Below are 23,957 nucleotides of genomic sequence, written 5' to 3'. Positions count from 1 at the left end.
TCTTTAAAAAAAATTAGCACCCACTCCATTCCAAAATTCATACTACAATTTCGGCTCCGGTTGTTTCAATTGATTCAAACTACTTTATTTCTATCATGGTCACCGCCCACACGGCCACACCTATCAACAATGCAAAAGTTTTTCACTACCATATATTAAAACATTTCAATAAATTTATACATAAAAATTAAAAAACTTACAAAATTTATTAGAGAGACAAATTTTCTGTAGTTGAGATCTGATCTTGAATATCTTTTGCACCTGTAAAAAATATAAAAAAATAATATAAAATTTATTAATATATTTTATAAATATAAATAATATAAAATTAAAATTACGTAAATAATAATAATAATAATAATAATAATAATAATAATAATAATAATAAAATTACTTACCGATTTCAATTTCTTCAATTTCTTAGTAAAATTCTAGATTCTAGATCATCATCGGTTGGATCCTTGAAGAAGTTCATCCCATCAGCTTTCAACCAATCACTAGTGCACACCAATGCTTGTACCATTTTAGAACTTAAATTACTTCTAAAAGGATCCACAACTCGTTTTCTCAAACTAAAAGCAGACTCGCTAGCCACTATTGAACTTGGAATTGCAAAAATACCTTTTGCAACCATTGAAAGAACATGATACTTAGTTTCACTCCCCTTCCACCACTCCAAAAGATTGAAAGATGGATTAGACCGTTTCTCAATATCATCTGCAAGATATTTATCAACTTCATTCGAGATCTCTTCAAGGTGATCTTCTTCATTTTGTGCATTCACACATTCAAACAATTCATCACAAAGACCACCGCCACCACCGCTAAAACTATCTCCACTACTACACTCTATCTCCATATTTTGTCCTCCTACACTCGATGTTTCATTCATTCCCTTATACTTTGTCCATAAAATCACCAATTTTTTTTTTAACTGTATCAATCACTTCTTGGATCTTTTCAGAAGATCCTCTCAAAATTTTGATGCTCGCTTTGATCACCTGAAGCTTGTTTCTGGGGTCCAAAACATTGGCAATGAAAATCAAAGCATTCATGTTATCCCAACTCCCCAAATACTTATCAAATTTCAGTTTCATTGCATCTGCAACCTTTCTAAGAGTTGGATCGGAAAGATCATTGCACTTTTTTTCAATCTCAATCTGGAGTGCAATAAATGATTGACAGATCAATTGAGAAGTGGGAGTTTTTGATGCACTTAGTTCTAAAGTAGCATCGTAGAACTTTTTCAGAAAGTGTATAAAGGCTTTCGCATTCTCCCAATCCTTATCATTCGGTGGTCCTACCCTTTCTTTACCCTTCTCACTCTTTCCAGAAAAATAGTTCATAAAAGGTACCTATTCTGCAGCCATCCTCTCAAACACCCTCCGATACTTCAATGCAACATCAAGCATTTTATAAGTATCATTCCATCTAGTTTTCACATCCATAAGCACTGTTGATGTACTAGAAAACTTAGCTGGAACTGCAAACTCTCTAATTTATTCAATCTTGAAGGTGAAGAATGAATAAAATTAACTGCATTCCTGATGGACTTAATTGATGCATCAAGTTCTTTCAAACCATCCTTAACAATTAAGTTAAGAATATGACATGAGCACCTCAAATGTAAATATTTTCCTTCAAACATCAACATATTTTCCATTTTTATTCTCCTTTTCAAATAATCAATGGAGGTGTCATGAGAAGATGTATTGTCAACTACAACTGAAAAAACCTTTTCTATCCCCCACTCTCTCAAACAAACTTCAACCATTCTACCAATTTCTTCCCCAGAATGACAAGTAATTTTTGTAAAACTAATTATTCTCTTGTGCAATTTACATTGTCTATCTATAAAATGAGCTGTAACTACCATATAATTTATATTCTGAATAGATGTCCAAGTGTCAGTAGTTATGCTCATTCTTTGACCATTGATTGCAAGTTTCATCTTAGCTTTCTCCTCTAAGAATAAATCGTAAAGCATACTTGCAACCTTTCGTCGATTAGGGAGTTTGAATCTTGGTTGTAATTCATGCACAAATTTCATAAACCCTTTCCCTTTAACCGCTCGAAATGACACTTCATCGCTAATCACATACTCAACGAGCTTCAAAGCACACCTATTTTGCAATTAGAAAAAAGAGATTACTATTTACAATAAAATATTTCATAATAAAAAAAATACTATTTGCAAGAATAAACAGAAAAATTTTTACTGCACACCTTTTTTGATTAAAAGAATGTGAAATCAATGTGCTTCCTTGTCTCATTCCTAGAAACTCATTCGTTAAAACACATTGCTTTTCTTCCTTTTCAGCTCCTTTGTATAGCGGACTTTATTTACACCTTTTTACCAAATGATTTTTCAGTCCACTTGTACTTCCATAAGTTATAGGAATCTCAGCTTTGCAATAATTGCACGTCGCGATTGATTGCTTACTTCTATCGCTTGATGTTCGAACTCCTTTTTCACAATGCAACCAATATTGACTTCTTTTTTTAGAAGCTATAGGAGGCTTTGTTAAATATTCTCTTCCTCGTTTCCGACTGAAATACTCGTCAGGTATCTCACTCGTTGGAGTGGGCAATGAATCTGAAGATTCAGACTCCATTCTGAAAAAAAAAAAAGTTAACAAATATTGCAACTAATAAAAATTGAAACTAGCAAAAATACTCATAAATCACAACATACTGCAATTAGTACCACCATCACCGTGCACAGTTAATTTGTTAAAATATAATTAATTAATTTGATTCCAATTACGCCACCCGAATATTCTATTTGAAGTCAAACAATATATATCCACTATTTAATTAATTTGTCTCTCCATCTGTTATTACTTATTATTCACACACATATATATATATAGTATATATATTGTATCCAAGAGCAGTGCACAACATAAGTCACACTCAGGCACATACTCGCTCATTTACTATTATATATTTGCCCATATATATATATATATATAAAGTTATATCTATTAATTCTCCTCATTAACCAAAACAAATTAAATTACTGCAATACAAAAAAAAATAGCAACAGGTTTTGAAAACAAAAATCATAAAAAAATATAAATAAAATTAAAAATAAAATGCATACAATATAAGAAACAAAAAAATAAGAAACACAAATCAACAAAAAATAGAGATTGAAAAAAAAAATTACGCTCAAACCTTGGTATTTGGAGAAATTATTTAAATTTGCAGTTTTCTTTGCCTCAATGGTGGAGAACATTGAGAAGAAGAAAACCGTTTTTGTAAGAGAGACCTGCAAGCGTCAGAACAAGATGCAAGACTAAGATTGTAGAGCGGTGAAAAATCTTGATGAGAATGGGTGCTAGGAGTTAGGGCGAGTGGGCGAGCGAAGGTGGAGAAGAAGAGGGTTTGTGCGAACAGGAGGATTGAATTTGAGAATTGTAATTGAGAATTTTTAAATTTAAGGTTAGGCTGAGTTTTTGTTGATAATATAAAATTAAAAATTAAAAATTTTAAACTATTAATTATATTTTAATATTATTTAATAAAAAACTTTTGGTACGGTATACATACCAAAATATCGAAATTTTCTAAAATTGATACCGATACCGTACCAAAAAAATTGGTATACCAAAATTTTCGGTAAATTCGGTATGATAAGTCGGTATACCGATTTTTTCGATAAATTTATCTATTCCTAACTGCTACGTAGTTGCTTCGTGTTACTTACGTATATATCTCGTAACATTTGTTTAATATGTATTATTTTAAATTTTTTTTGTTACAAAATATGAGAAATGATTAAAATATTATAAAGAACTGTAATTTTAATATGTTTTGTTGACTTTTATACTTTTTTTAAAAAATTTTCTTTTAAAATAGATCCAAATCAAATAATAATAATTTGAAGTACTTCTTTTTACACTATCTCAAAATTTCATACATTAGCTATCCATTATCGTGTAGGGCAGTAAGAACCAAAAAGGACAATCACTTTCTTCCGACTTCAAGTATCCACGAAAGTCCAGAGGCGGATGCACCTTATTACTAGTGGGTCACAAAACCCACTTGATATATATATATATATTAAATGTTTTATTTATTTATTTTTATCAATTTATATAATCAAATAGTAAATTTTTTCAGAATTTATTTTTATAATATTTTAAGAGCGTAGCATTTAGATCTTAAAAAAATATTTAATTATATTAATTTTCTACTCTTTGTTCAAATTTAAATTCCTTTTACTTTTTAAAAATAATTATAAATAAATTACTCCCCAATTAAAAAAATATGATTTACTTGAAATTTAATTGTAGTATACTTATTCTTAAGGCGTAATAAAAATACACAAAAATAACTAATATGATGTAATTATCATATTTTAAGAATATTTTTTTATTAAAAAAGTATAGTATTTGTTCATTTTTTTTAAAGAAAAGTGTTTAATATAATTTGTATTATTTTAGTTGATATATTAATATTAATAAATCATAAATTCTATAAATAAAGTAATTTACACTATTTATTATATATAGTTGATAATATTATTTTTTTAATATAATACTACTATATAGCAAATATATTTTTGTTAATAACATATTCGTCTTCGTTATCGTGCTAATTGAGTCAAATAGTGATGCTAATTTGATTTAATTAGCAAATATGTATAAATAAAATAAAAAATATTGATATAATATAATATAATTTGAATAACACATTATATAATTACATGTAAGCAAAATATATCTTGATTTCAGCAAACTATTTTATGATTTCAGCATAGCCGCAATTTGATCTAATCAACAAATGTATATATATATAAAAAAAAAAAGTAACAAAGATTAATATAATGTATAACACATTATATAATACAACATATATTATCTTTCGTCGTGTAATAACTTACTAATCATTTCAAATTTATTTACTAATTTGATCAAATCAACACAATACTGATTTGATCACACCTGCTACCTAACATATTATATAATAACACAATTTTATGAAAATCATATACAAAAATCTATTGTCAAATAATTTTACTTTTAAAAAATATATTACCTATTTCTATAGTGTATAGTGAATATTTTTTATATTAACAATATAATATAGTATAATAATAGAATTTTATGGACCTAATAAATATGAGTATATAGTTGATATATCATTTTTTATATACTATTTAATAACTAATTTTTAAATAATTATATTGTAGTAAATTATAATCATTATATTTTATAATTATAAACATTCTATATATAAAAATACAATATTTACCTATAAACTGTATACTCTAAATTATGGTAATAATATTACAATAACTCATACTAATAATATTATACATTTGATTATGAATACGCTATATAAGTGTTTGCTTGGGAGTCTGAATTTTTAATTGAAATTTGAATAGTAAAAATTTTGAATTTAAATAGTTGTATGATGCGATATAAATAGGTGTTGATGTGATGTTTTGAATGTAAAATTGATTTTTAATATAATATAAAAAATAAAAAATAGTTGATTGATTTAATATTTTTGAAAAAAAAATAGAATAAATAGTGTATTTAAAATCCAATCCCCAAACAAACACACCATTTTACAATTTCTTTTAAATAATCTTCAATTTACTTATACACCTGCCGCCCCACCATCTTATTTGATTTTTTTAATCGTAATTCCCTTTATTTTTAAAAATTACCTTTATTTTTTTCCCGTGCCGTTAGTGTGCTAAATTTATTTATATTTTAGAAAAATATTGGTAAAGTGACATTTATATATGGATAACCAATAATCATTATTTTCGATATTATCTGCTGGATATGAAAATACAAGTCATAATTCTAATAAAAATTAAAATCCGAATGTAAAAATTTATTGAACATGAATCCTTTCATATAATTTTGAGTAAATTTTTAAATTTAGCATATATAGTTGTGGACAAAAAATTGTGTTATTTTTAATAAATACAAAATTAATATAAATTATATTTGATTTAAATTTAATATGGATCATATTCTCTAAATGGATCCTTTGATTCTTCTTCCGGGTCGATTTGTTTTCCAACTTAGTTTTCGATGATTTTGGTCTTCGTACTGGCGATTTGATCATCGGCTTTGGATTTGATGTCCTATTTGGACGATCCGAGGCTTTGATATTTTGGTTGACTTTGCCTCTTTTTGAAGAGCTTTGATCTCCGTGTGCGATTTGATTATCGGCTTTAAATTTAATGTCTTCTTTAGACGATCCGAGGCTTTGATCTTTGTTTTGTCTTTGCCGCTTTTGGAGAGCTTTGGTCTCTGTGTGGACGATTTGATTGTCAGCTTTGGATTTGATATTTTCTTTAACCGATCTGAAGCTTTGATCTTTGCTGCTTTTGAAAAATTTTGACCTCCGTGTGGGCGATTTGATCATCAACTTTGGATTGGATGTCTTCTTTGGACAATCCGAGGCTTTGATCTTTGATTTGGTTTTGCCGCTTTTTGGAGAGCTTTGGTCTCAGTGTGAGTGATTTAATCATCGACTTTGAATTTGATGTCTTCTTTAGACGATCCGAGGCTTTGATCTTTGGTTTGACTTTGCCACCTTTTGGAGAGCTTTGGTCTCCATGTGGACAATTCGATCGTCGGCTTTGGATTTGATATTTTTTTTGGACGATACGCAGCTTTGATCTTTGGTTTGACCTTGCCACCTTTTGGAGAGCTTTGGTCTCCATGTGGACAATTCGATCGTCGGCTTTGGATTTGATATTTTTTTTGGACGATACGCAGCTTTGATCTTTGGTTTGACTTTGCCACAGTTTGGAAGGCTTTGGTCTCCTGGGCGATTTGATCGTCGCTTTAGATTTGATGTCTTTTTTGGACGATCCAAGACTTTGATCTTTGCTTTGGCTTTGCCGCCTTTCAGAGGGCTTTGGTCTCAGTGTGGAAGATTCGATTGTTAGCTTTAGATTTGATGTCTTATTTAGACGATCCGTGGCTTTGATCTTTGAGGAGGTGGATTTGGTGCTCCATAACACTTTTGACGGTGTGTCCCTTTGACTTTTGGATCGAAGAGGGTCTAATTGATGCTTTTGACAAAAAACGTTACGCACACCTTGAAGCTTTGGGATGAACTTGGAAAATTCATTGGCTTTGACGGATACTTCAACGGCTTTTGGAGCTATGATTCTTTCTTCGGCTTGGAAATACGACGAAGAACGTTAATTTCATCGATTCATCAACCAATATTGGATTATTTGTCCAAATTAGTGACTTTCTTCGAAGAACATGAAGAACAATACAGAGAGAGTCTACAGACTTACCCTTTGTTTGAATCTCGGTGTAACTTTGGTGTCTTAAATGAATTGACTATGACACCTATTTATAAGGGGAGGAGTGACATCGGCTTCCTTTTTGAATGATGCTAAGTGGCGTGACCTGATTAACCAATAGGAAGATTTTATAATCTTTCTTTTTTCATTGGATGTTGTTTTCTATTCTTAACGGATTTGATTGTGCACCTTCTTTTCTCATCAAGATCTTTATATCATTGTCTTTTTCCGAAAGATATTAATTTATATACTTCATTTATTGACCAATTTTTTTTTTTGCTTGCCAAATTTATTATAACTCTATCTATGCACGTAATATTTGTACAATATCTTCCATTTTAAGCTGATTTTTGCATTAATGATTGATATTTATTGTACAAAAATTAGCATATGTGCATAATTAAATACCATATATTTATTTTATTGAAATTTTATTTTTTTCAAAATACATGATATTTAATTTAATTTAGACGTTTAATTTTTAGTGCCTACAATCATATTCACTTTTTATTATTATTAAATATTATTCTTTTATCTATTATTTTTAAATATAATTTATATCAAGATGCAAAAACACAATTCAACGATTCAATTCTATGATTGGTAAGAAATACAGAGAATAAGGAATAACCAAGGTCAAACCGCATTCTTGATGTTCACAACCTATCTCGTTGGCTCCACCTTATGGAATAATTTCAATAGAAGAACATTTAAAAATTAATAAAGAATTGCAAGAAATCAATAAAATTTTGGATCAGATTTGCTATATTTTGTAATACCTCCGCTCCTCACATATAATTTTTTCTTTTTTTTTTTTTTATAAATGACTTCTTTCTATTTTTAATAAATTTATTTATTTTAAATGTATCTAACAAATATAAATTACTTTAATTAAATTTCTAATTTTTTAATCATAGGATTCACTCAAAACTCTTTTATCTGTACCTTTCTTCAATAAACAAATATTTTGATCAATATTCAAAACTTTTTATTTTTTATAAAATTAGGTTTAAGATTATTATAAATAAATATGTTTTATTTATTTGTATTATATAAAATTTTATTATCTACAATATGATATTCATATTACATATATCTTAATATATTTTATTGAAATATAATTATAAAAATATTTAAAATATCAACAACCCTACTCATATAAAAAATAATAAAATATTATCATAATTTAATATTAATAATTTACTAATTTACACCGTCTAAAATACCGTATCTCTAACAAAGGGGCTCATCCTTGCCGGGACCAAGGGAATATTATAGATATATTTTTGGTTTTATATTTTCAATTATAAATATATTAATTTTATTTAGGTCATAAAATTCTTTTCGATCAATTCTATTTTTCAAAACTTCAATAATTTCACTGCTAACGAACCATGACCATGTTATAGCCAAATGGATAGTCCATTTGATCATTGACAAATACGTGGAGATAGAAGTGAAAGTCGGAGTGTTAATGTGGCATCCCAGTCTGCAAGCCATTATCCATTTGATCATTGTCAAATGCGTGGAGATAAGAGTGAGAGTCGGAGTGTTGATGTGACACCCCAATCCGTAAGCCACGCAAAGTCGGACGTATCGGGATCGCAAACTGTTTTCATAGGTCAACATGAGTCATTCAAGTGCACTTTATCATCAATCATGCACACCTTAATTATCCTAAAGAAAACACGTGTAACTCTAAAATTCTTTCAAGTGGGCTCTCGGAAAAGAATGTGCACATTGTTGACATGAACACTTAATCTCTAATCAATCTTGGATGACTTAGCACCGACTCATCCATACACGAGAGTTAACTTAGCACAACCCAACTCTGAGTGTATCACAATTGATGCCAATAGAAACGAGAGATACTACCGAAATAAGAAGGAGGATGATAATGATTACAAGGATGAAGATGAAACAATTCCACCGACTCAATATTATTAATATTTTGTATTATTTTAATTTTCTATTTAATGTACTTTAGGTTGATATCAAAATTAATATGATTATATTATTGTTCATTTTATTGCTTTAAAATATTTTATATTTTTATTGCATAAAATAGCCAAAAATATTTACATTGCTTCAAAAATAAATATTTACATTGTTACGGAAGATTGCGACAATAAATACAAACGGAAGCAATTAATATTTGTATTGTAACAATTTGGTGCAATATTATGTGACAATTATAATTAGCACCAAATGTGACAATTCCGCGACAATTACAGAAATAGGTACTTTTTTTGAAAATTTCAGCTGCGACAAAATAATATATTTGTGGTAGTTTGATATATTGTTTTTGTATTATAGTGTATTTGTTATACAGAAATGAGGTCAGAGAAATAAAAATAACTTCATTTTTCTTGTTTGGTTAAATCGGAGAATGTGGAGTTGAAAAATAAATTATTTCTTATTCTCTAATTTTATTTCTATGTGTGATAGAGAAATGCAGATAATTAAATACCAATCATTATATTCATTTTTATTTTTTATACTATTTTAATTTTTATAATTTTTAAAATTTATACTATTTTAATTTTACAAAATATCACATTAATTTATTATTTAAATATTTATTTTTTATGATTTTTAAAAATTTAGGCGAAAATTTAATCCTACTCTATCTAATTCATTTTTTAAACAAAACAAGTCACCATTTTTTTTTTCATAAATTCTCATCCGTTAAAATTTTTTCTTACCCGATTAATAATTTATTCTAAATTGATCTATCGAGATATTGTATTTTTTTGCATTTCTCTCAATTGAATTATCTGATTTTACAAAACAGAAGAATTCTCGTTCTCCACTCAATTCGTTTTCTCCGCAATTCAATTCTCTATTCTCATTTCTTTGCAATTTCATTATCTGTACTAAACGCCCCGCTAAAAAACTGGATCAAGTGCTGAAGGGAGTAAAAACTAATTATTATAATTTTTGTTATTAAATAGTACAATTAATATATTTATGATAATATAATGTTAACAATCAGCATTGGATCCATGTTGTTATATTAACATATATCTTATATTTTTTATTAGTACTTCGCATATCGGTCATTTATATTTTATATTTTGTATGTTAAATTTATTTTCATATTTATTTTTTTATAGGTCGTTAAATTTACCGTATTACTATATTTGAAAAAGAAAAAAAATTATATTTAATTATTATTTTTTATTCGATACTTATTTAAAAAATACTATTAATTCTGGTACATTATCTTTAATTATTAACTAAATATTAAAAAATACACAAAATCATCTTTCTACTTTTTTAATAACTTTTTTTTTATTTTAAATTTTTCGTCCGAGTCCAAATGGGTATATTATTGGTATAGTGCAAATTAATTCTAAAAAGCACTGTAATCCCATCATTTATTTAAGGTTTGAATTTTGATATGAAATTTGAGAAAATTAAACTTTGAATTAAAATAATATTTGATATATTGTTTTGGATAAAAGAAAATGCATACCATCTTCACAACACATATGGGAGTGGGTTTGTTTGGGGTTTGAATTTTGAGTTGGGATTTGAATAATAAAAATTTTGAATTTGAATAATTGTATAACGTGATATAAATAGGTGTTGATATGATATTTCGAATGTAAAATTAATTTTAAGTATAATTGTTTATGCCGATTTTCAACAATAAAAAGTAAAATCTGAAAAAAGAAATTATATTCGAATTTGATAAAATAAATGTCTGAGATTAAGAATCCCTAGACACCGATACATAAATAAAATAGGAAAAATAACTACTGCATACTGTAAAAGTAAATGGTGATCCCCAAAAGCAATTCACTTAATTTGATGTCGATTGAAGATGGTTTCTTTAAGTCATGAGCAGACCTATTTAAAACCTATGTCAACCGTCATAACCAGGTCATGCCTTCATAACCGCTCGCCGGTTGTAACTTCTCTCAATCGTCTTGGAACTATTTTTCGTCCGACCAGCACACCTGCTGCTAAGTCTTCTTTTAAATATTCCCTAAAGAAACGTTTTGAACCGTCGTCTGGTCGGTTACAGCAACCGCTATCAACCGCCCACCAATTCCTCCTCCATTGACACGTGTCTTAACCGTCTCGCCAACCGCTCCTGCCAATTACAGGACTTAACTGGCTCGACCGACCGCCTCTGAACACGTTACCTCCTTGAATGGGCGGCTGGCCCATCCGAATACTCAAGCCGCCCACAATAACCCCTGGCTCCTTAGACGAACTGCAGGCCAACCGACTCCCTTGAGAACCCCTTAATCAACTGATGGGCCTACCGACGGGCCCACATTTCCCCCTAATCGCCTTTTCAGACGAATCATAAATCACCATCCGACTGAGAAATCGTCTGGACTATCCACCGACTGAACCTACCGAATAACCCAACGATTGATCAACCGACCAATCCAGATACTAACTGGTCGCTAGACCAAACAACTAATCAGTTGCCCACTCGAGCGACCACCATTCAGTCTCTTCAAACAACTGAACAACCATTCAAGCGACCTGCATCCAGTCCTTTCAATCGACTAAACAACCATTCGTCCAGACAATTTATTGGTCGCTCAATCAAGTGACCACCATCTAGCCCCTTCAATCGGCTGAACAGCCATTCATCCAGACGATTCATTGGTCGTCCAATCAAGCGACTGAACTACTATTTGACCAAGTGACCGGCCAATCGATCAGGCGATTAACAGGTCGCTTAATTAAGCGACCAATTAACAAACCTTTCTTATAAATGGGCCCCTAGAGGCCCACTTTCCTCTTGTCCGACCTCCGTGTCTGCCATCTCGTCTTTCTTTGCCCGACCTTCATTTTGACCGACCTCCGTATCTATCATCTCATCTTTTTTCGCCCGACCTTATCTTGTTTGACCTTCTTATCGGCCGTCTCATCCTTCTTCGCCCGACTTCATTTTGTCCGACCTCCGTATCGGCCGTCTCATCCTTCTTCGCCCGACTTCATTTAAGACCCTACTACCATTATCAGGCCCATTGGACTATACATTAATCCAATTTATAAGCCCATTTTCAAGAAACCCTATTGGTTTTTTCTTACTCAACAACTTGCCTCCTCCCACCCGACTCCTAAGCGTCACTTCTCGTGACGTTTAGGAGTTTGCAGTACAGTCCTATCATTATATTGTTTCATGTCACATCATGGGGTTTATGTAAAACCCTTCTCTTAACCCCGGGTCTCCATCGGCTATCTCTCAGCCGACCTCCATCATCCGAGGCCACGTCAGCCTCAGATCCGACCTCCATCGTCCGAGGCTACGTCAGCCTCAGATCCGACCTCCACTTATCGCGAACTGGTGGTGGCCTGCACGTTGGTCGATCTTGCACTACCATTTTGTCCTTTAACTTCACTTCGAAAGAGCCATCCTTTCTGTCCCACTTCTCAGCACCTTCCTCTTGTTCGTCGTCTGGTGCATACATCTCTGCATCGACACTGGCCATTTGACGGAAGTTGTGATCTTGTTCTCCAAAAAGGGATTCCAACCTCCTCGCCTTGGATGCTAAACTGGCCAGATCTTGAACATCGTGGGCTATCAAAGCCTCTCGAAGTCGCGTATGTATATTCCTGACCACCAAATTGGTCATCTCGCTCTCCTCAATGATTGTCGGGCAACGTCCCTTCATTAGTTGTATCCGCTCTATGAATTGGTAGGCGGTCTCCTCCGGCATTTGCCTGATCTCCAGAAGGTCTGTGAGTGAGACTGTCGGAAGAGGATTAAAGAACCTTGCATGAAAGGCCGCTTCTAAGCCCTCCCAAGTTTGCAACTGCCCCGGCGAAAGATTGGCAAACCAAAAAAAGGCTGTTCTTGTGAGAGATAATCCAAACAATTGTAATTTTTGAAATGAATTATTGCCCACTTCCCCCAACTGAGCCGTGAAATGCCCCACATGTTCAATGGTTGAGGCTTTATCTTCCCCCGAGAAAGAATGAAAATCTGATGGCCTATCTTTTTTAGGAAGAGGATGCTCATTGATGATTTTTTCTGAAAATGGCCTCTGATATGTCGGCCTGTTCACCGTTTGAGGATTCATTCTAAAATATAGTTGTAGAACTTGAGCGATGCCTGCGGAATCCACTATAGGTGGAATAGGGTCGAAAACAGGAATGCGATTATGAGCCTGTTCCCCCAACCTCTCTTCCCTAGAGAAGGCTGGTTCGATTCTAACACCCAGTGGAACATTATTTGTGTATGTTAGGGGAGTTTTCCCTCTATCGACCCTAGTAGCGGCACTTGGAAGAGTGCTGTCGACATATGAAGGTCCGGCAAAATTTGCTTGTAACCTGGATGGCGACATCCCTGAGGGTGATTGGGTGGGTTGAAGAGTAACCCTTGACAAAGCCTGATCCAGCATGTTTTGCACGAGGTTTTGTTGCTCACGCACCATATTCTGCATGACAAAATTTGCTGATTGTTCAATTGTTGAACATAAGACACCCAATCGGTAGGTACTTGTGGTGCTTCCCCTGCATTCGGCATAGCAGGTGGTGAAATTGTTTCTCCCACCGGTGTTGAAGATACTTGGGCCTGTGAGCCTGCCATATGGATCCTTCTGATGATTCGGTCGGACCTCGGTCGTATAAAATTCTCTCTTGACGTAGGATCAGCAATCTTGTCTTTCTCCCACTGTGGTCGCCAAATTGTTGATGCCGACTTTCAACAATAAAAAGTAAAATCCGAAAATAGAAATTATCTTCGAATTTGATAAAATAAATACCTGAGATTAAGAATCCCTAGACACCGTACGATACATAAATAAAATAAGAAAAATAACTACTACAGACTGTAAAAGTAAATGGTGATCCCCAAAAGCAATTCACTGAATTTGATGTCGATTGAAGATGGTTTCTTTAGGTCATGAACTGACCTATATAAAACCTATGTCAACCGTCACAACCAGGTCATGCCTTCATATCCGCTCGCCGGTTGTAACTTCTCTCAACCGTCTTGGAACTATTTTTCGTCCGACCAGCACACCTGCTGCTACGTCTTCTTTTAAATATTCTCTAAAGAAACGTTTTGAACCGTCGTCTGGTCGGTTATAGCAACCGCTATCAACCGCCCACCAATTCCTCCTCCATTGACATGTGTCTTAACCGTCTCGCCAACTGCTCCTGCCAATTACAGGACTTAACTGGCTCGACCGACCGCCTCTGAACACGTTACCTCCTTGAATGGGCGGCTGGCCCATCCGACTACTCAAGCAGCCCATAATAACCCCTGGCTCTTTAGACGAACCGCAGGCCAACTGACTCCCTTGAGAATCCCTTAATCAATTGATGGGCCTACCACGGGCCCACATCTCCTCCTAGTCGCCTTTTCAGACAAATCATAAATCACCATCCGACTGAGAAATCGTTTGGACCATCCACCGACTGAACCTACCGAATAACCCAACGATTGACCAACCGACCAATCCAGATATTAACTGGTCACTAGACCAAACAACTAATCAGTCGCTAGACCAAACAACTAATCAGTTGCCCACTCGAGCGACCACCATTCAGTCCCTTCAAAAAGTTGAACAACCATTCAAGCGACTACCATCCAGTCCCTTCAATCGGCTGAACAACCATTCGTCCAAACGATTCATTGGTCGCCCAATCAAGCGACCACCATCTAATCCCTTCAGTTGGCTGAACAACCATTCGTCCAGACAATTCATTGGTCGTCCAATCAAGCGACTGAACTACTATTTGACCAAGTGACCGGCCAATCGATCAGGCGATTAACAGGTCGCTTAATTAAGCGACCAATTAACAAACCTTTCTTATAAATGGGCCCCTAGAGGCCCACTTTCCTCTTGTCCGACCTCCGTGTCTGCCATCTCGTCTTTCTTTGCCCGACCTTCATTTTGACCGACCTCCGTATCTATCATCTCATCTTTTTTCGCCCGACCTTATCTTGTTTGACCTTCTTATCGGCCGTCTCATCCTTCTTTGCCCGACTTCATTTTGTCCGACCTCCGTATCGGTCATCTCATCCTTCTTCGCACGACTTCATTTAAAACCCTACTACCATTATCAGACCTATTGGACTATACATTAATCCAATTTATAAGCCCATTCTCAAGAAACCCTAAACATTGGTTTTTTCTTACTCAACAATAATATAGAAAATAAAATTTATTTATTTATTTTGATGCATACCATCTGCTGGCGTTTTCTTATTTTATTTATTTATTCTTTAAAATTTAAAGCATAGAACGTGCACATAACAGTAAACTAATTATTTGATTTATTTTAATAATGATATTTAATAAAATATATTATACATATCATTTTGTAAAAAATACTCGTAAAATTTTATATAATATTAATAAATAAATTTAAAATATATATTTATTTATAATCATTACAATTTAATATTCAAATCACATTATTACTAATTTTATGAATTTAATTTAATATATATTTATATTATTATTTTTTTATGCATCAAAATCCAAAATTCAAACCAAATTTATAAATATAAAAAAAAAATTCAAACTCATTTTATAATTTAAATTCAATTTAAATGGAAACTCAAATCTTCCAAAACTCTTGAAAAGAAGCACAACTTTTATAGTTAAGCCTCTGTACATCAGTGAAACATCAAATCATCCTTATTGAATCCGCTAGCTTTAGAGCATAAGCAATGCCTTTGATTTAGAAGCCCTTCAAGGGCCTTTCGATGTCATTATGTCAAATTGTCGAAATTAGATGTAAGCAACGGCCGTCGCTTCCACACTCCAATCTCGATCTGAAATAGACGCCGCTCGGTGAAGACGAACTCACATCGAGAAGGTCTGTCACTTCTCTCTCTTCCTGTTTCCCTATTCATCTTCTCTTTTCCTCTTCTCCAAACTCATTTTTTTCCCCTCATTCCTGTTCGTACTCCTTTATCACTCTTCTCCCAATTCATTTTCTTCTTCGTCTCTTCTCCGTTTGTCATCTCCCTAATTTCTTCTCCTTTCGTCATTTCCCATGAAGAAGACCACCTTGTCGAGGAGTGTAATGTCTGATAGGAAATTGTCCGCGGGTAGTACATCCCCAACCAAGGCACATATTTCGTTGAAGGAGCTGATCACGGGTACGCATCTAGGAATAAATTGCAATTATGAAGTGTGTGAAGTTTAATTTTGTATTATATGAAATAATTTATATATGCGATTTCTTGCTAGGGTTCTTCAAATGGAATGTGTGTTTTTTTATTGATCTGTTTTAGGTGTCAAGCTAAAATTACTAGCCAGTCATAGTTTTTGTGCTTCTTTGGGTAAATTAACGTTGTTGATAAGAACTAAAAACTTGATAAAATTGTGGGTAGCTCTTTCGGCAGGGGTACCAGGTGTAGAGGGAGATTCGTTGTGGATTTGATTGTTTTAATCTATGTGAGCGTGCAGGGAAGTGCTCCGATGTGTTGATTTTTCATGTGTTGTCTATGTGATAAATTGAATTTTCACAAATAGACTTTAATTATCCATTATTGTGGTAAGGCACTTCGAATAAACCGGTATTGATGAAGATAGGGCACATTGATGTGTTTATGCAACAATTTCTTGATTGTTTGGGCGTAGCCGTGTAAACTTAATTCCGTAATATTTGATTTTTGAAGCGAACAGGTAAGGGAATTGTCTTCTACAAGACTTCTCCTTTTCACAGTGTGAAAATCACTTTTGAATTCCATAAACAGCATTCAACATGTTTTAGATGCAACACTCTTACCTGCACATGATGAATGAGCAAATAATTTCGACCTTGTAGTATTGTCGGGAGATGTTCACAATTGTATTAGTTTACTTCATATCATGGTACCATTCACAAAGTTTTTGAAAACATTCTCAATTCTTGGGGGGCAACACTCTTACCTGCAACAATACTTTATTACTACAACATTACAATTAGTGTTGTCATTAATCATTCGTCTAGAAACCTATTACTACTGTGCTTGAAATGCGGTGACAATGTTTCCAAAAAATAAATAATGGCTTGAGTGATCTCACAAATGCCAAGTCCACGTTCTCTTGCGGTGTTATAGTAATCATGTATATATATATATATATATGATTTAGTCTCGAGACACAGAAGGAGAGTGACAGAGAAATGTGACCTTAAAACAATTAACCCTTTCGTCATAAATTAGTTTACAATAGAAGGTTAATGAAATAGAAATCTAAGGACGACTATTTTATAATATCAGATGTGTTTTATTAGTCAGTTAATTATATGACTATATCTTTACAACCAGTCTTTCTATTTTGTCGTTGGTATTTTGGTTCAAGCGATTCGATGCACAAACATCCACAACTATGTATAATTTATATATATATATATATCTGTTGCCCCTTTGGGCGCTAGTTTTGTCCAGCGAATTGGTGTCTAGTAAGTTCCTTTGGTTTTTACTAACGTGTTTTTTTTTTTTAAAAAAAAAGTATCTACAATATGCTATTTATAACATAATTATTGTATTTTAATGTAGCGTGTGAGCAAAATGGCAGACCAGGGAGACGAATATAGGGTTGATGATGATGAATTTCAATGCTTCGTAGAGTGCCTGAGCGCAGAAGCAGAGTTCAGTCTGAACCCCAAGATCCTTCACATCGCACCCAAACTATCCCAAATATGGCCGCACAACAGCATCCTTACCGAGCCAATTTAATATGAGCTTCAGCTAGCCTCATCATCCGATGCAGTACTTTATGCAACACAATGACCCACGATTCTACCAAATCATGTGGACTTTTGGGCCTCTAGGTAGCTCGTTGCAGCATGCTCAACATGATACCAAATCATCGCATGCCCACACCACTCAATTGACTACAAACCGTCGGCTTTCCTCAACTGTAACTCTTGGAAATAGCATTCCCGCAAGCAGGGGAAAGAGAAATAATTAGTGTTCAAGTAAGAACCGGAATGGTGATGAGGATGTACAACTGGCTAAGGCGTGGTGCAACGTATCAACCGATGCCCGAGTAGGTGTAGGCCAAAAGAGACAAAAACTTTGGGATCGTGTATGTGATGATTTTGCACAGATGATGGAAGAGATTCATGGGGTACCGAGGGATGAAAATAAAAGAACCCCAGGAGCATGCGAAAATCGGATAACAAAGATCAAATCACAATGCAGTAAATAGACTGCGAGTTCATGCTGAGGGACAATACCGGAGTGGGTGGAGTTCGGCAGATTTTGTAAGTTCATTTGAATTTATCCTCATACATTTACACATTCATTACATGGCACTTCTATAACATTTACACCATTTCACTGATCAGGAACGCTACTGCGAACAAATTTTTGTTAAAAAGAATCAGACCAGTTTTAAGCATCATACGTGTTGGCGTATTCTAAAGGATCAACCAAAGTGGATGGAGTTTGTAATGGGTAAGACGAGGCACCCCGGTAAGGTGCCATATTCAAATGAGAATGAAAGAGGGTGTGAGCAACACACCATCCAGAGGGAGGCGTGCGAGAAGTCACCCATAACCCCAATAGACCCCTCTCAACAGGAAGTGCATGTGGACGTTAAGGGCTCCGATAAAAGGCCTGCCACACAGAGTTAATAAGGCAAATGATGCCAACAAAGTTAATAACCAACGTCAGCGTAGGATCAGGCAATATGAAGAATCACAAACCTTAGTAACATGGAGCATCATTGCCAATCTCATGGCTCTTGATTCGTCACAAGTGGACAGATGGTCTAAGATGGAGGAGATTGAATTAAAGCGGGAAAAGATGATAGATGAAAGATCAAACGAACATGTATGTTATTTTTTCCATCCACTATATTTATTGAGCCAATAAAAGGTTGATAATATGTTCTCAAACAAGAATTTTCACTATTTCTCTTAAAAATATCACAGCATTCGGCACGGATGGCCAGAGAAATTAATCTACTGACAAGAGAGATGGCAAAAGTCGGCGAGGAAATGATTATTGTGCTACGTAAGTTTGACTAGTTGGACCTTGCAAATCTCGTAATGGAGGTCTCGCAAAAGGAGTACGCCATCAGAAGGGAACAATTGGATCCATATACTGACTCGCATAATAGTCCGTATCGATCATGCAGTTACTACTCCCATTATAAGTCAATGCTTATGTTTTTCTTCTGTCACCCATTCATGGTTGTGCAGGTGTAAAGACGGCCATTTCCGCCATCAAGAAGCAAAATGGCCGAACCCAAAACGTAAGTGAGTCAAGCGTCTCGCTAAGTAGAGGTAAAAAATACAGCCAGAATGACACGCTTGAGGAAAGTAGCTTCTAGTGGATTTGAACAATTTGATTTCTATTGAGGGGCATGCAATGAATTTGGTTGTTTTGTCAATGTTTCATAAAAAAACCCTTAAGTTTGTAGTCTTCGATTTAGTAGTTCTTACTGGGTCATTTTTTTTTAATGTTGGACATCATTACCGTATAATGGGTGTTTCCAAAGTGCTCGGTGATTGCGTCGTATCTGTGTTTTTTTGTTGTCCTGGTTTGTTGATGTTCACATTCATCAGACATTATCGTTGTGTATTTGTGTGCTTCGGTTTTCACTTTAAAACAACTTGAATGTTATTCACTTTTTTCACTTTAAATATGCTTATGAGAGCATGAAAAACTTCAAATACAGTGAAGGGAAGGGTTGCGAAGGACCTCGGCAATTTTATTCGATTTGCATTTCGATTCGAAATATTGATATTTGTAATAAAAATTTTATGATTCGAACTCGAATAAAAATTTTCAATTCCATGATAAAAATATATATAGTGTACATATGTTACACATAATTATATATTTTTCCCAAAATAAATAACTCAAACTAAATTTATTAATAACAATACTTTTAAAATTTAATACAAATAAATATATAATATGATTAAAACAATAATTATACTCCGATTTCTTATTTATGTTAATAAAAAAATTCTTTTCGTATCAATTTAAAAAATTAGAAAAATAAACGTGTGCATGTTTTATCAAATTAATCTAATATTTCTATTATAAATTTTCGGATAAAGTTTTTGATCCAAAAAATTATAATAGTAGCAGCTTTGAATTGAATAAGAACAACCCAACAATAAATTACATTGTGAGGTAGTTGTACAAATTAGTTAGGTAGTTGTAGATTTTTTTTTTTTTTTTTTTTACGTGCTCGAACTTCATTTCCAATTAGAATAAGAAAATTAGTCATAGACTTGAAACTACTAGCATATTATACTTAAGAAAAGTCACAGTTCTACATGGAGAAGACATAAACAACAAAGGCAACTGAAAACTATATACTGCCCGTCTTCAAATGAGAATGACAGTAGTTACCCACTCATCACCTTTCTAGATTATTTAACAATCGATAATAGCCGCAGTATTACCGAAGCATGAAGACTGGCATATGAAATTTTAGACGATTGTTTCACCTCCCGAAAGCCACCAGTAGTAGTTGATAAGATCTTCTTGTAGTCGCGCATTCACTCCTGTATTCCGGAGTTGGCCCATTCTTATTCGATAGAGCATGCGGACTTCATCTAGAGATTGAGAATTGTACGGGACACTTTGCTCCTTGTCGTGAGCTAGCACCCATTCCGGTAGGTTTTTCCCACGTTCGTCTTCGAAAACCATGTTGTGAAAATTATACATGTCATAACTAGAAGAAGATCTTTCAGTTGTTCGAGCGTGCCATAACATGCATAACTCACCATTTTTGTTGGAGAACACCGAACGCCCGTTCGATGTCCTTCCGACATGCCTCCTGCAGGGTTGTAAATGCTCATTCCTTGGCCGTAACTGGATTTCTAACCGATTGCATGAAGATAGCATGTTTTGGATAAATTATGTCTGTAAGATAATAGGGAATATCATACACTGTACCGTTCACCTCGTACTCAACTGGTGGTGTTGTCCCATTAATGTATTTGTCGAACAACAACGAATGGTCCAAAATAGTGACATCGTTGTTGGAGCCGGGCATACCAAAAAATGCATGCCATATCCAAAGATCTTGAAACACTGCAGTTTCCAAAATTAATGTAGGGTAGCCATACCATCCATTATATTACCCACGCCATGCAATCGGGCATGTATCCCAACGGCAATGCATACAATCAAGCGAGCCTATCATCCTCGGAAACCCACGCACTTTATTTTTGGCCAAAAGACAGGCTATGTCGTTAGGCGTCGGGTCCCGTAGATACTGCGACTTGTACACATTCACAATCGTTTCACAGAATTCTATGGTGGCCCTTTTGACTGACGTGCCCCCCATCTTTATAACCTTGTCCACGCTATCAAAACAACAAGCATAGCCGTATACTCGTACAACGGCCATCACTTTTTGTATAGGTGATTGACCCATGCGGTTCGTGCAATCCGGCCTCTACGTGAAATAGCGATTTTTGTTGCACAAATCATGTAAAATTATAATGAACAGCTTACGGCGCATGCAAAAGCGACGGCGGAAAAATTGTGCAGGAAAATGAGGCGTCTCGGATAAATAGTCTGCCCACAACTCTTCATACCTCATTTCTCGATCTTAGTAAATATAGCTCCTTCGTGATGGGGCAGTAGCCTCGATCATATTCGTAAACACGGGTAACGCCACCTACAGTGCTTCAAGTTGTTATCGTTTGAGCAGCCGAAACCACCTTCGTCTCCGTTGTCTCGCCTCTGTAGTTTTGTGGTCCACGGTCCACGACGAAGATCCTTCGTCATCGTATCCATATTCTTCACCTTCGTTATCCATACCACGACATCACGCCAAACTAAAAGAAAATGCAAAGGGATTCGAACTTAACCTCCGTAATTGCAACTTTGTAGGGATTGTTATATGTGGAAACCACACAATGTTCTATATAAATGTACATGCAGTGTAGGTGCTAGCAACAAAACTTTGCATAAATTGGTTAGTTGATGGGAGATTACTACATTTGTATTGTCTCATCTGAACAACACCACTATATGATATGGTACAGTAATGTTCATTGTAGCCATGTATATGAACAACCCTACACTACGGGACAGAACCGTAGTTGGAAACATGGTAGTAAATCACTATGTACAGGCAAAAGTCACAACATACAAAAGTTTTGGAATACACAAAAGCTGTTGTAATATTTTTGCAATACATTATCATGGCGGTTGCATCCACATTGTATAGCCCGTAATGGTTAACTTTTTGTACAAAATTTTCTCTACATTTCAACATGAGGTCTTGTTTTGTTTTATTTTATTTTTTTCTGTAAAAAATGAATAATGGAAACTCTTGATGTGTACAACAAGAGGAATGAAAATGCACATCAGGGTGGGCGTTCTCAGTGCTCATCCTAGCTTTGTACGCATCTACGGGTGACGGGATCTCCTATTTTCAAACTAAGAAAGGATCTTTTTGCCATATAGATTGCACTGCATGGATGGTGCATTTGATTAGAGATATTAAGCAATGCATCACAGAAATGACCCTAGCATTGCCGAGAAAGCAAATTTTGGATGAGTGAAGATAAATATTTAACATCGTAAAATAGATTGTCATAGGTCAAAGACTGCACAATAAATAGAGAATAATGATTTGAAGTGCTACAAAGAAAACAAAGATAAGTAAAGACACACTACTAAGTTCTCAAAATATCTCAGCCATGTGTACTCAACAACCTTCACCTTTTTATATGAATTGGAAATTCTAAAAAATATAATATACTCAATTACAATATCAAGCAAAGTAAACAATATTCATAAACCAACATCATTTCCTACATGTGGAAGTGTAAAAATCTTTAAAATAGCTATTTAGCACTAAGCTAAAAAAAAAAAAAAAACAGTAACTACACCTAATAATAAACAAATACATAAAATAAAATTAAAAATGTTAGAAAAGTAAATGTTTTGCTCTTTTTTTGTATTTGAAAAGCATAAATAGCATTCAAATTGAGTGCATTAAAACCACACAAGAGACTAAGAATTAAACAACGATGAAGCTACTAAATACTCTAAACAAATTATTTATGCAGCAATGACAAATTATGCAGCAGTAAGATACAAGGTACTTGGTTACTATATGGGCAATTACTACATTGTATTGTCCCATCTGAACAACAACAACACTATTAATTTTGTACAATAACTTACACTGTAGTGAATATATGAATTTTACCCGACAAGTGGGCAGTCACGAGCTTCGGCACTAGTCGGATTTGCACGCCATCACTGCACATAAATCTTGTCCCCATGAATTAAAAAGTGTATGGAGCTACAGTCCAATCCAATGCCGACCTACAGTCAAAGAACGTGAGGAATAATGGATGGCAGCTGTTCTTCACCATGGTTTTTCTCTGAAAATTAACAACCACAATGAACCGTGAACTTCGTCCATCACTCCCAGGTAAAATGACAACTATAATCATGATTTAACCTCAAAGAATGTATCAATCCAGATTGACACGATAACAATTATAAATAAAGATCCCCATAGTACTACCCTGTGAACTTCCACCAATACATGAAAAAAAACAAGTGAAAGACCAACCAGGGGCTTCTCTTACTACAAAATAAAAATAATCTAAACAAACTTGTTTGAAACCCAATAAACCATGTATTATTAATAATGTAGCTATGCAACAGTTTGTAGATACCTTATTAGTAGACATTATCCAGGAGGTGCACTAGTACGAGAAAAAGATTATTCAATAAATCCCTTCA

General features: G+C 34.0%; 1 protein-coding gene across 1 annotated transcript; it reads right to left on the bottom strand.

Moving 5' to 3' along the window:
• Positions 1-20,669: 20,669 nt before the first annotated feature.
• On the bottom strand, positions 20,670-21,977 carry LOC127265893 (uncharacterized). Its single transcript, XM_051295912.1, has 5 exons — positions 21,911-21,977; positions 21,785-21,867; positions 21,369-21,642; positions 21,131-21,275; positions 20,670-21,018 (listed from the first exon to the last, which is right to left on the bottom strand). Exons 1-5 carry the CDS (start codon positions 21,975-21,977, stop codon positions 20,670-20,672), a joined length of 918 nt encoding a protein of 305 aa, XP_051151869.1.
• Positions 21,978-23,957: the final 1,980 nt, after the last annotated feature.

The sequence above is a fragment of the Andrographis paniculata genome, unplaced genomic scaffold, assembly GCF_009805555.1.
Source record: "Andrographis paniculata isolate CXL003 unplaced genomic scaffold, ASM980555v1 Contig74END, whole genome shotgun sequence".
NCBI lineage: Eukaryota > Viridiplantae > Streptophyta > Magnoliopsida > Lamiales > Acanthaceae > Andrographis > Andrographis paniculata.
This window is presented reverse-complemented; position numbering and strand designations above follow the sequence as displayed.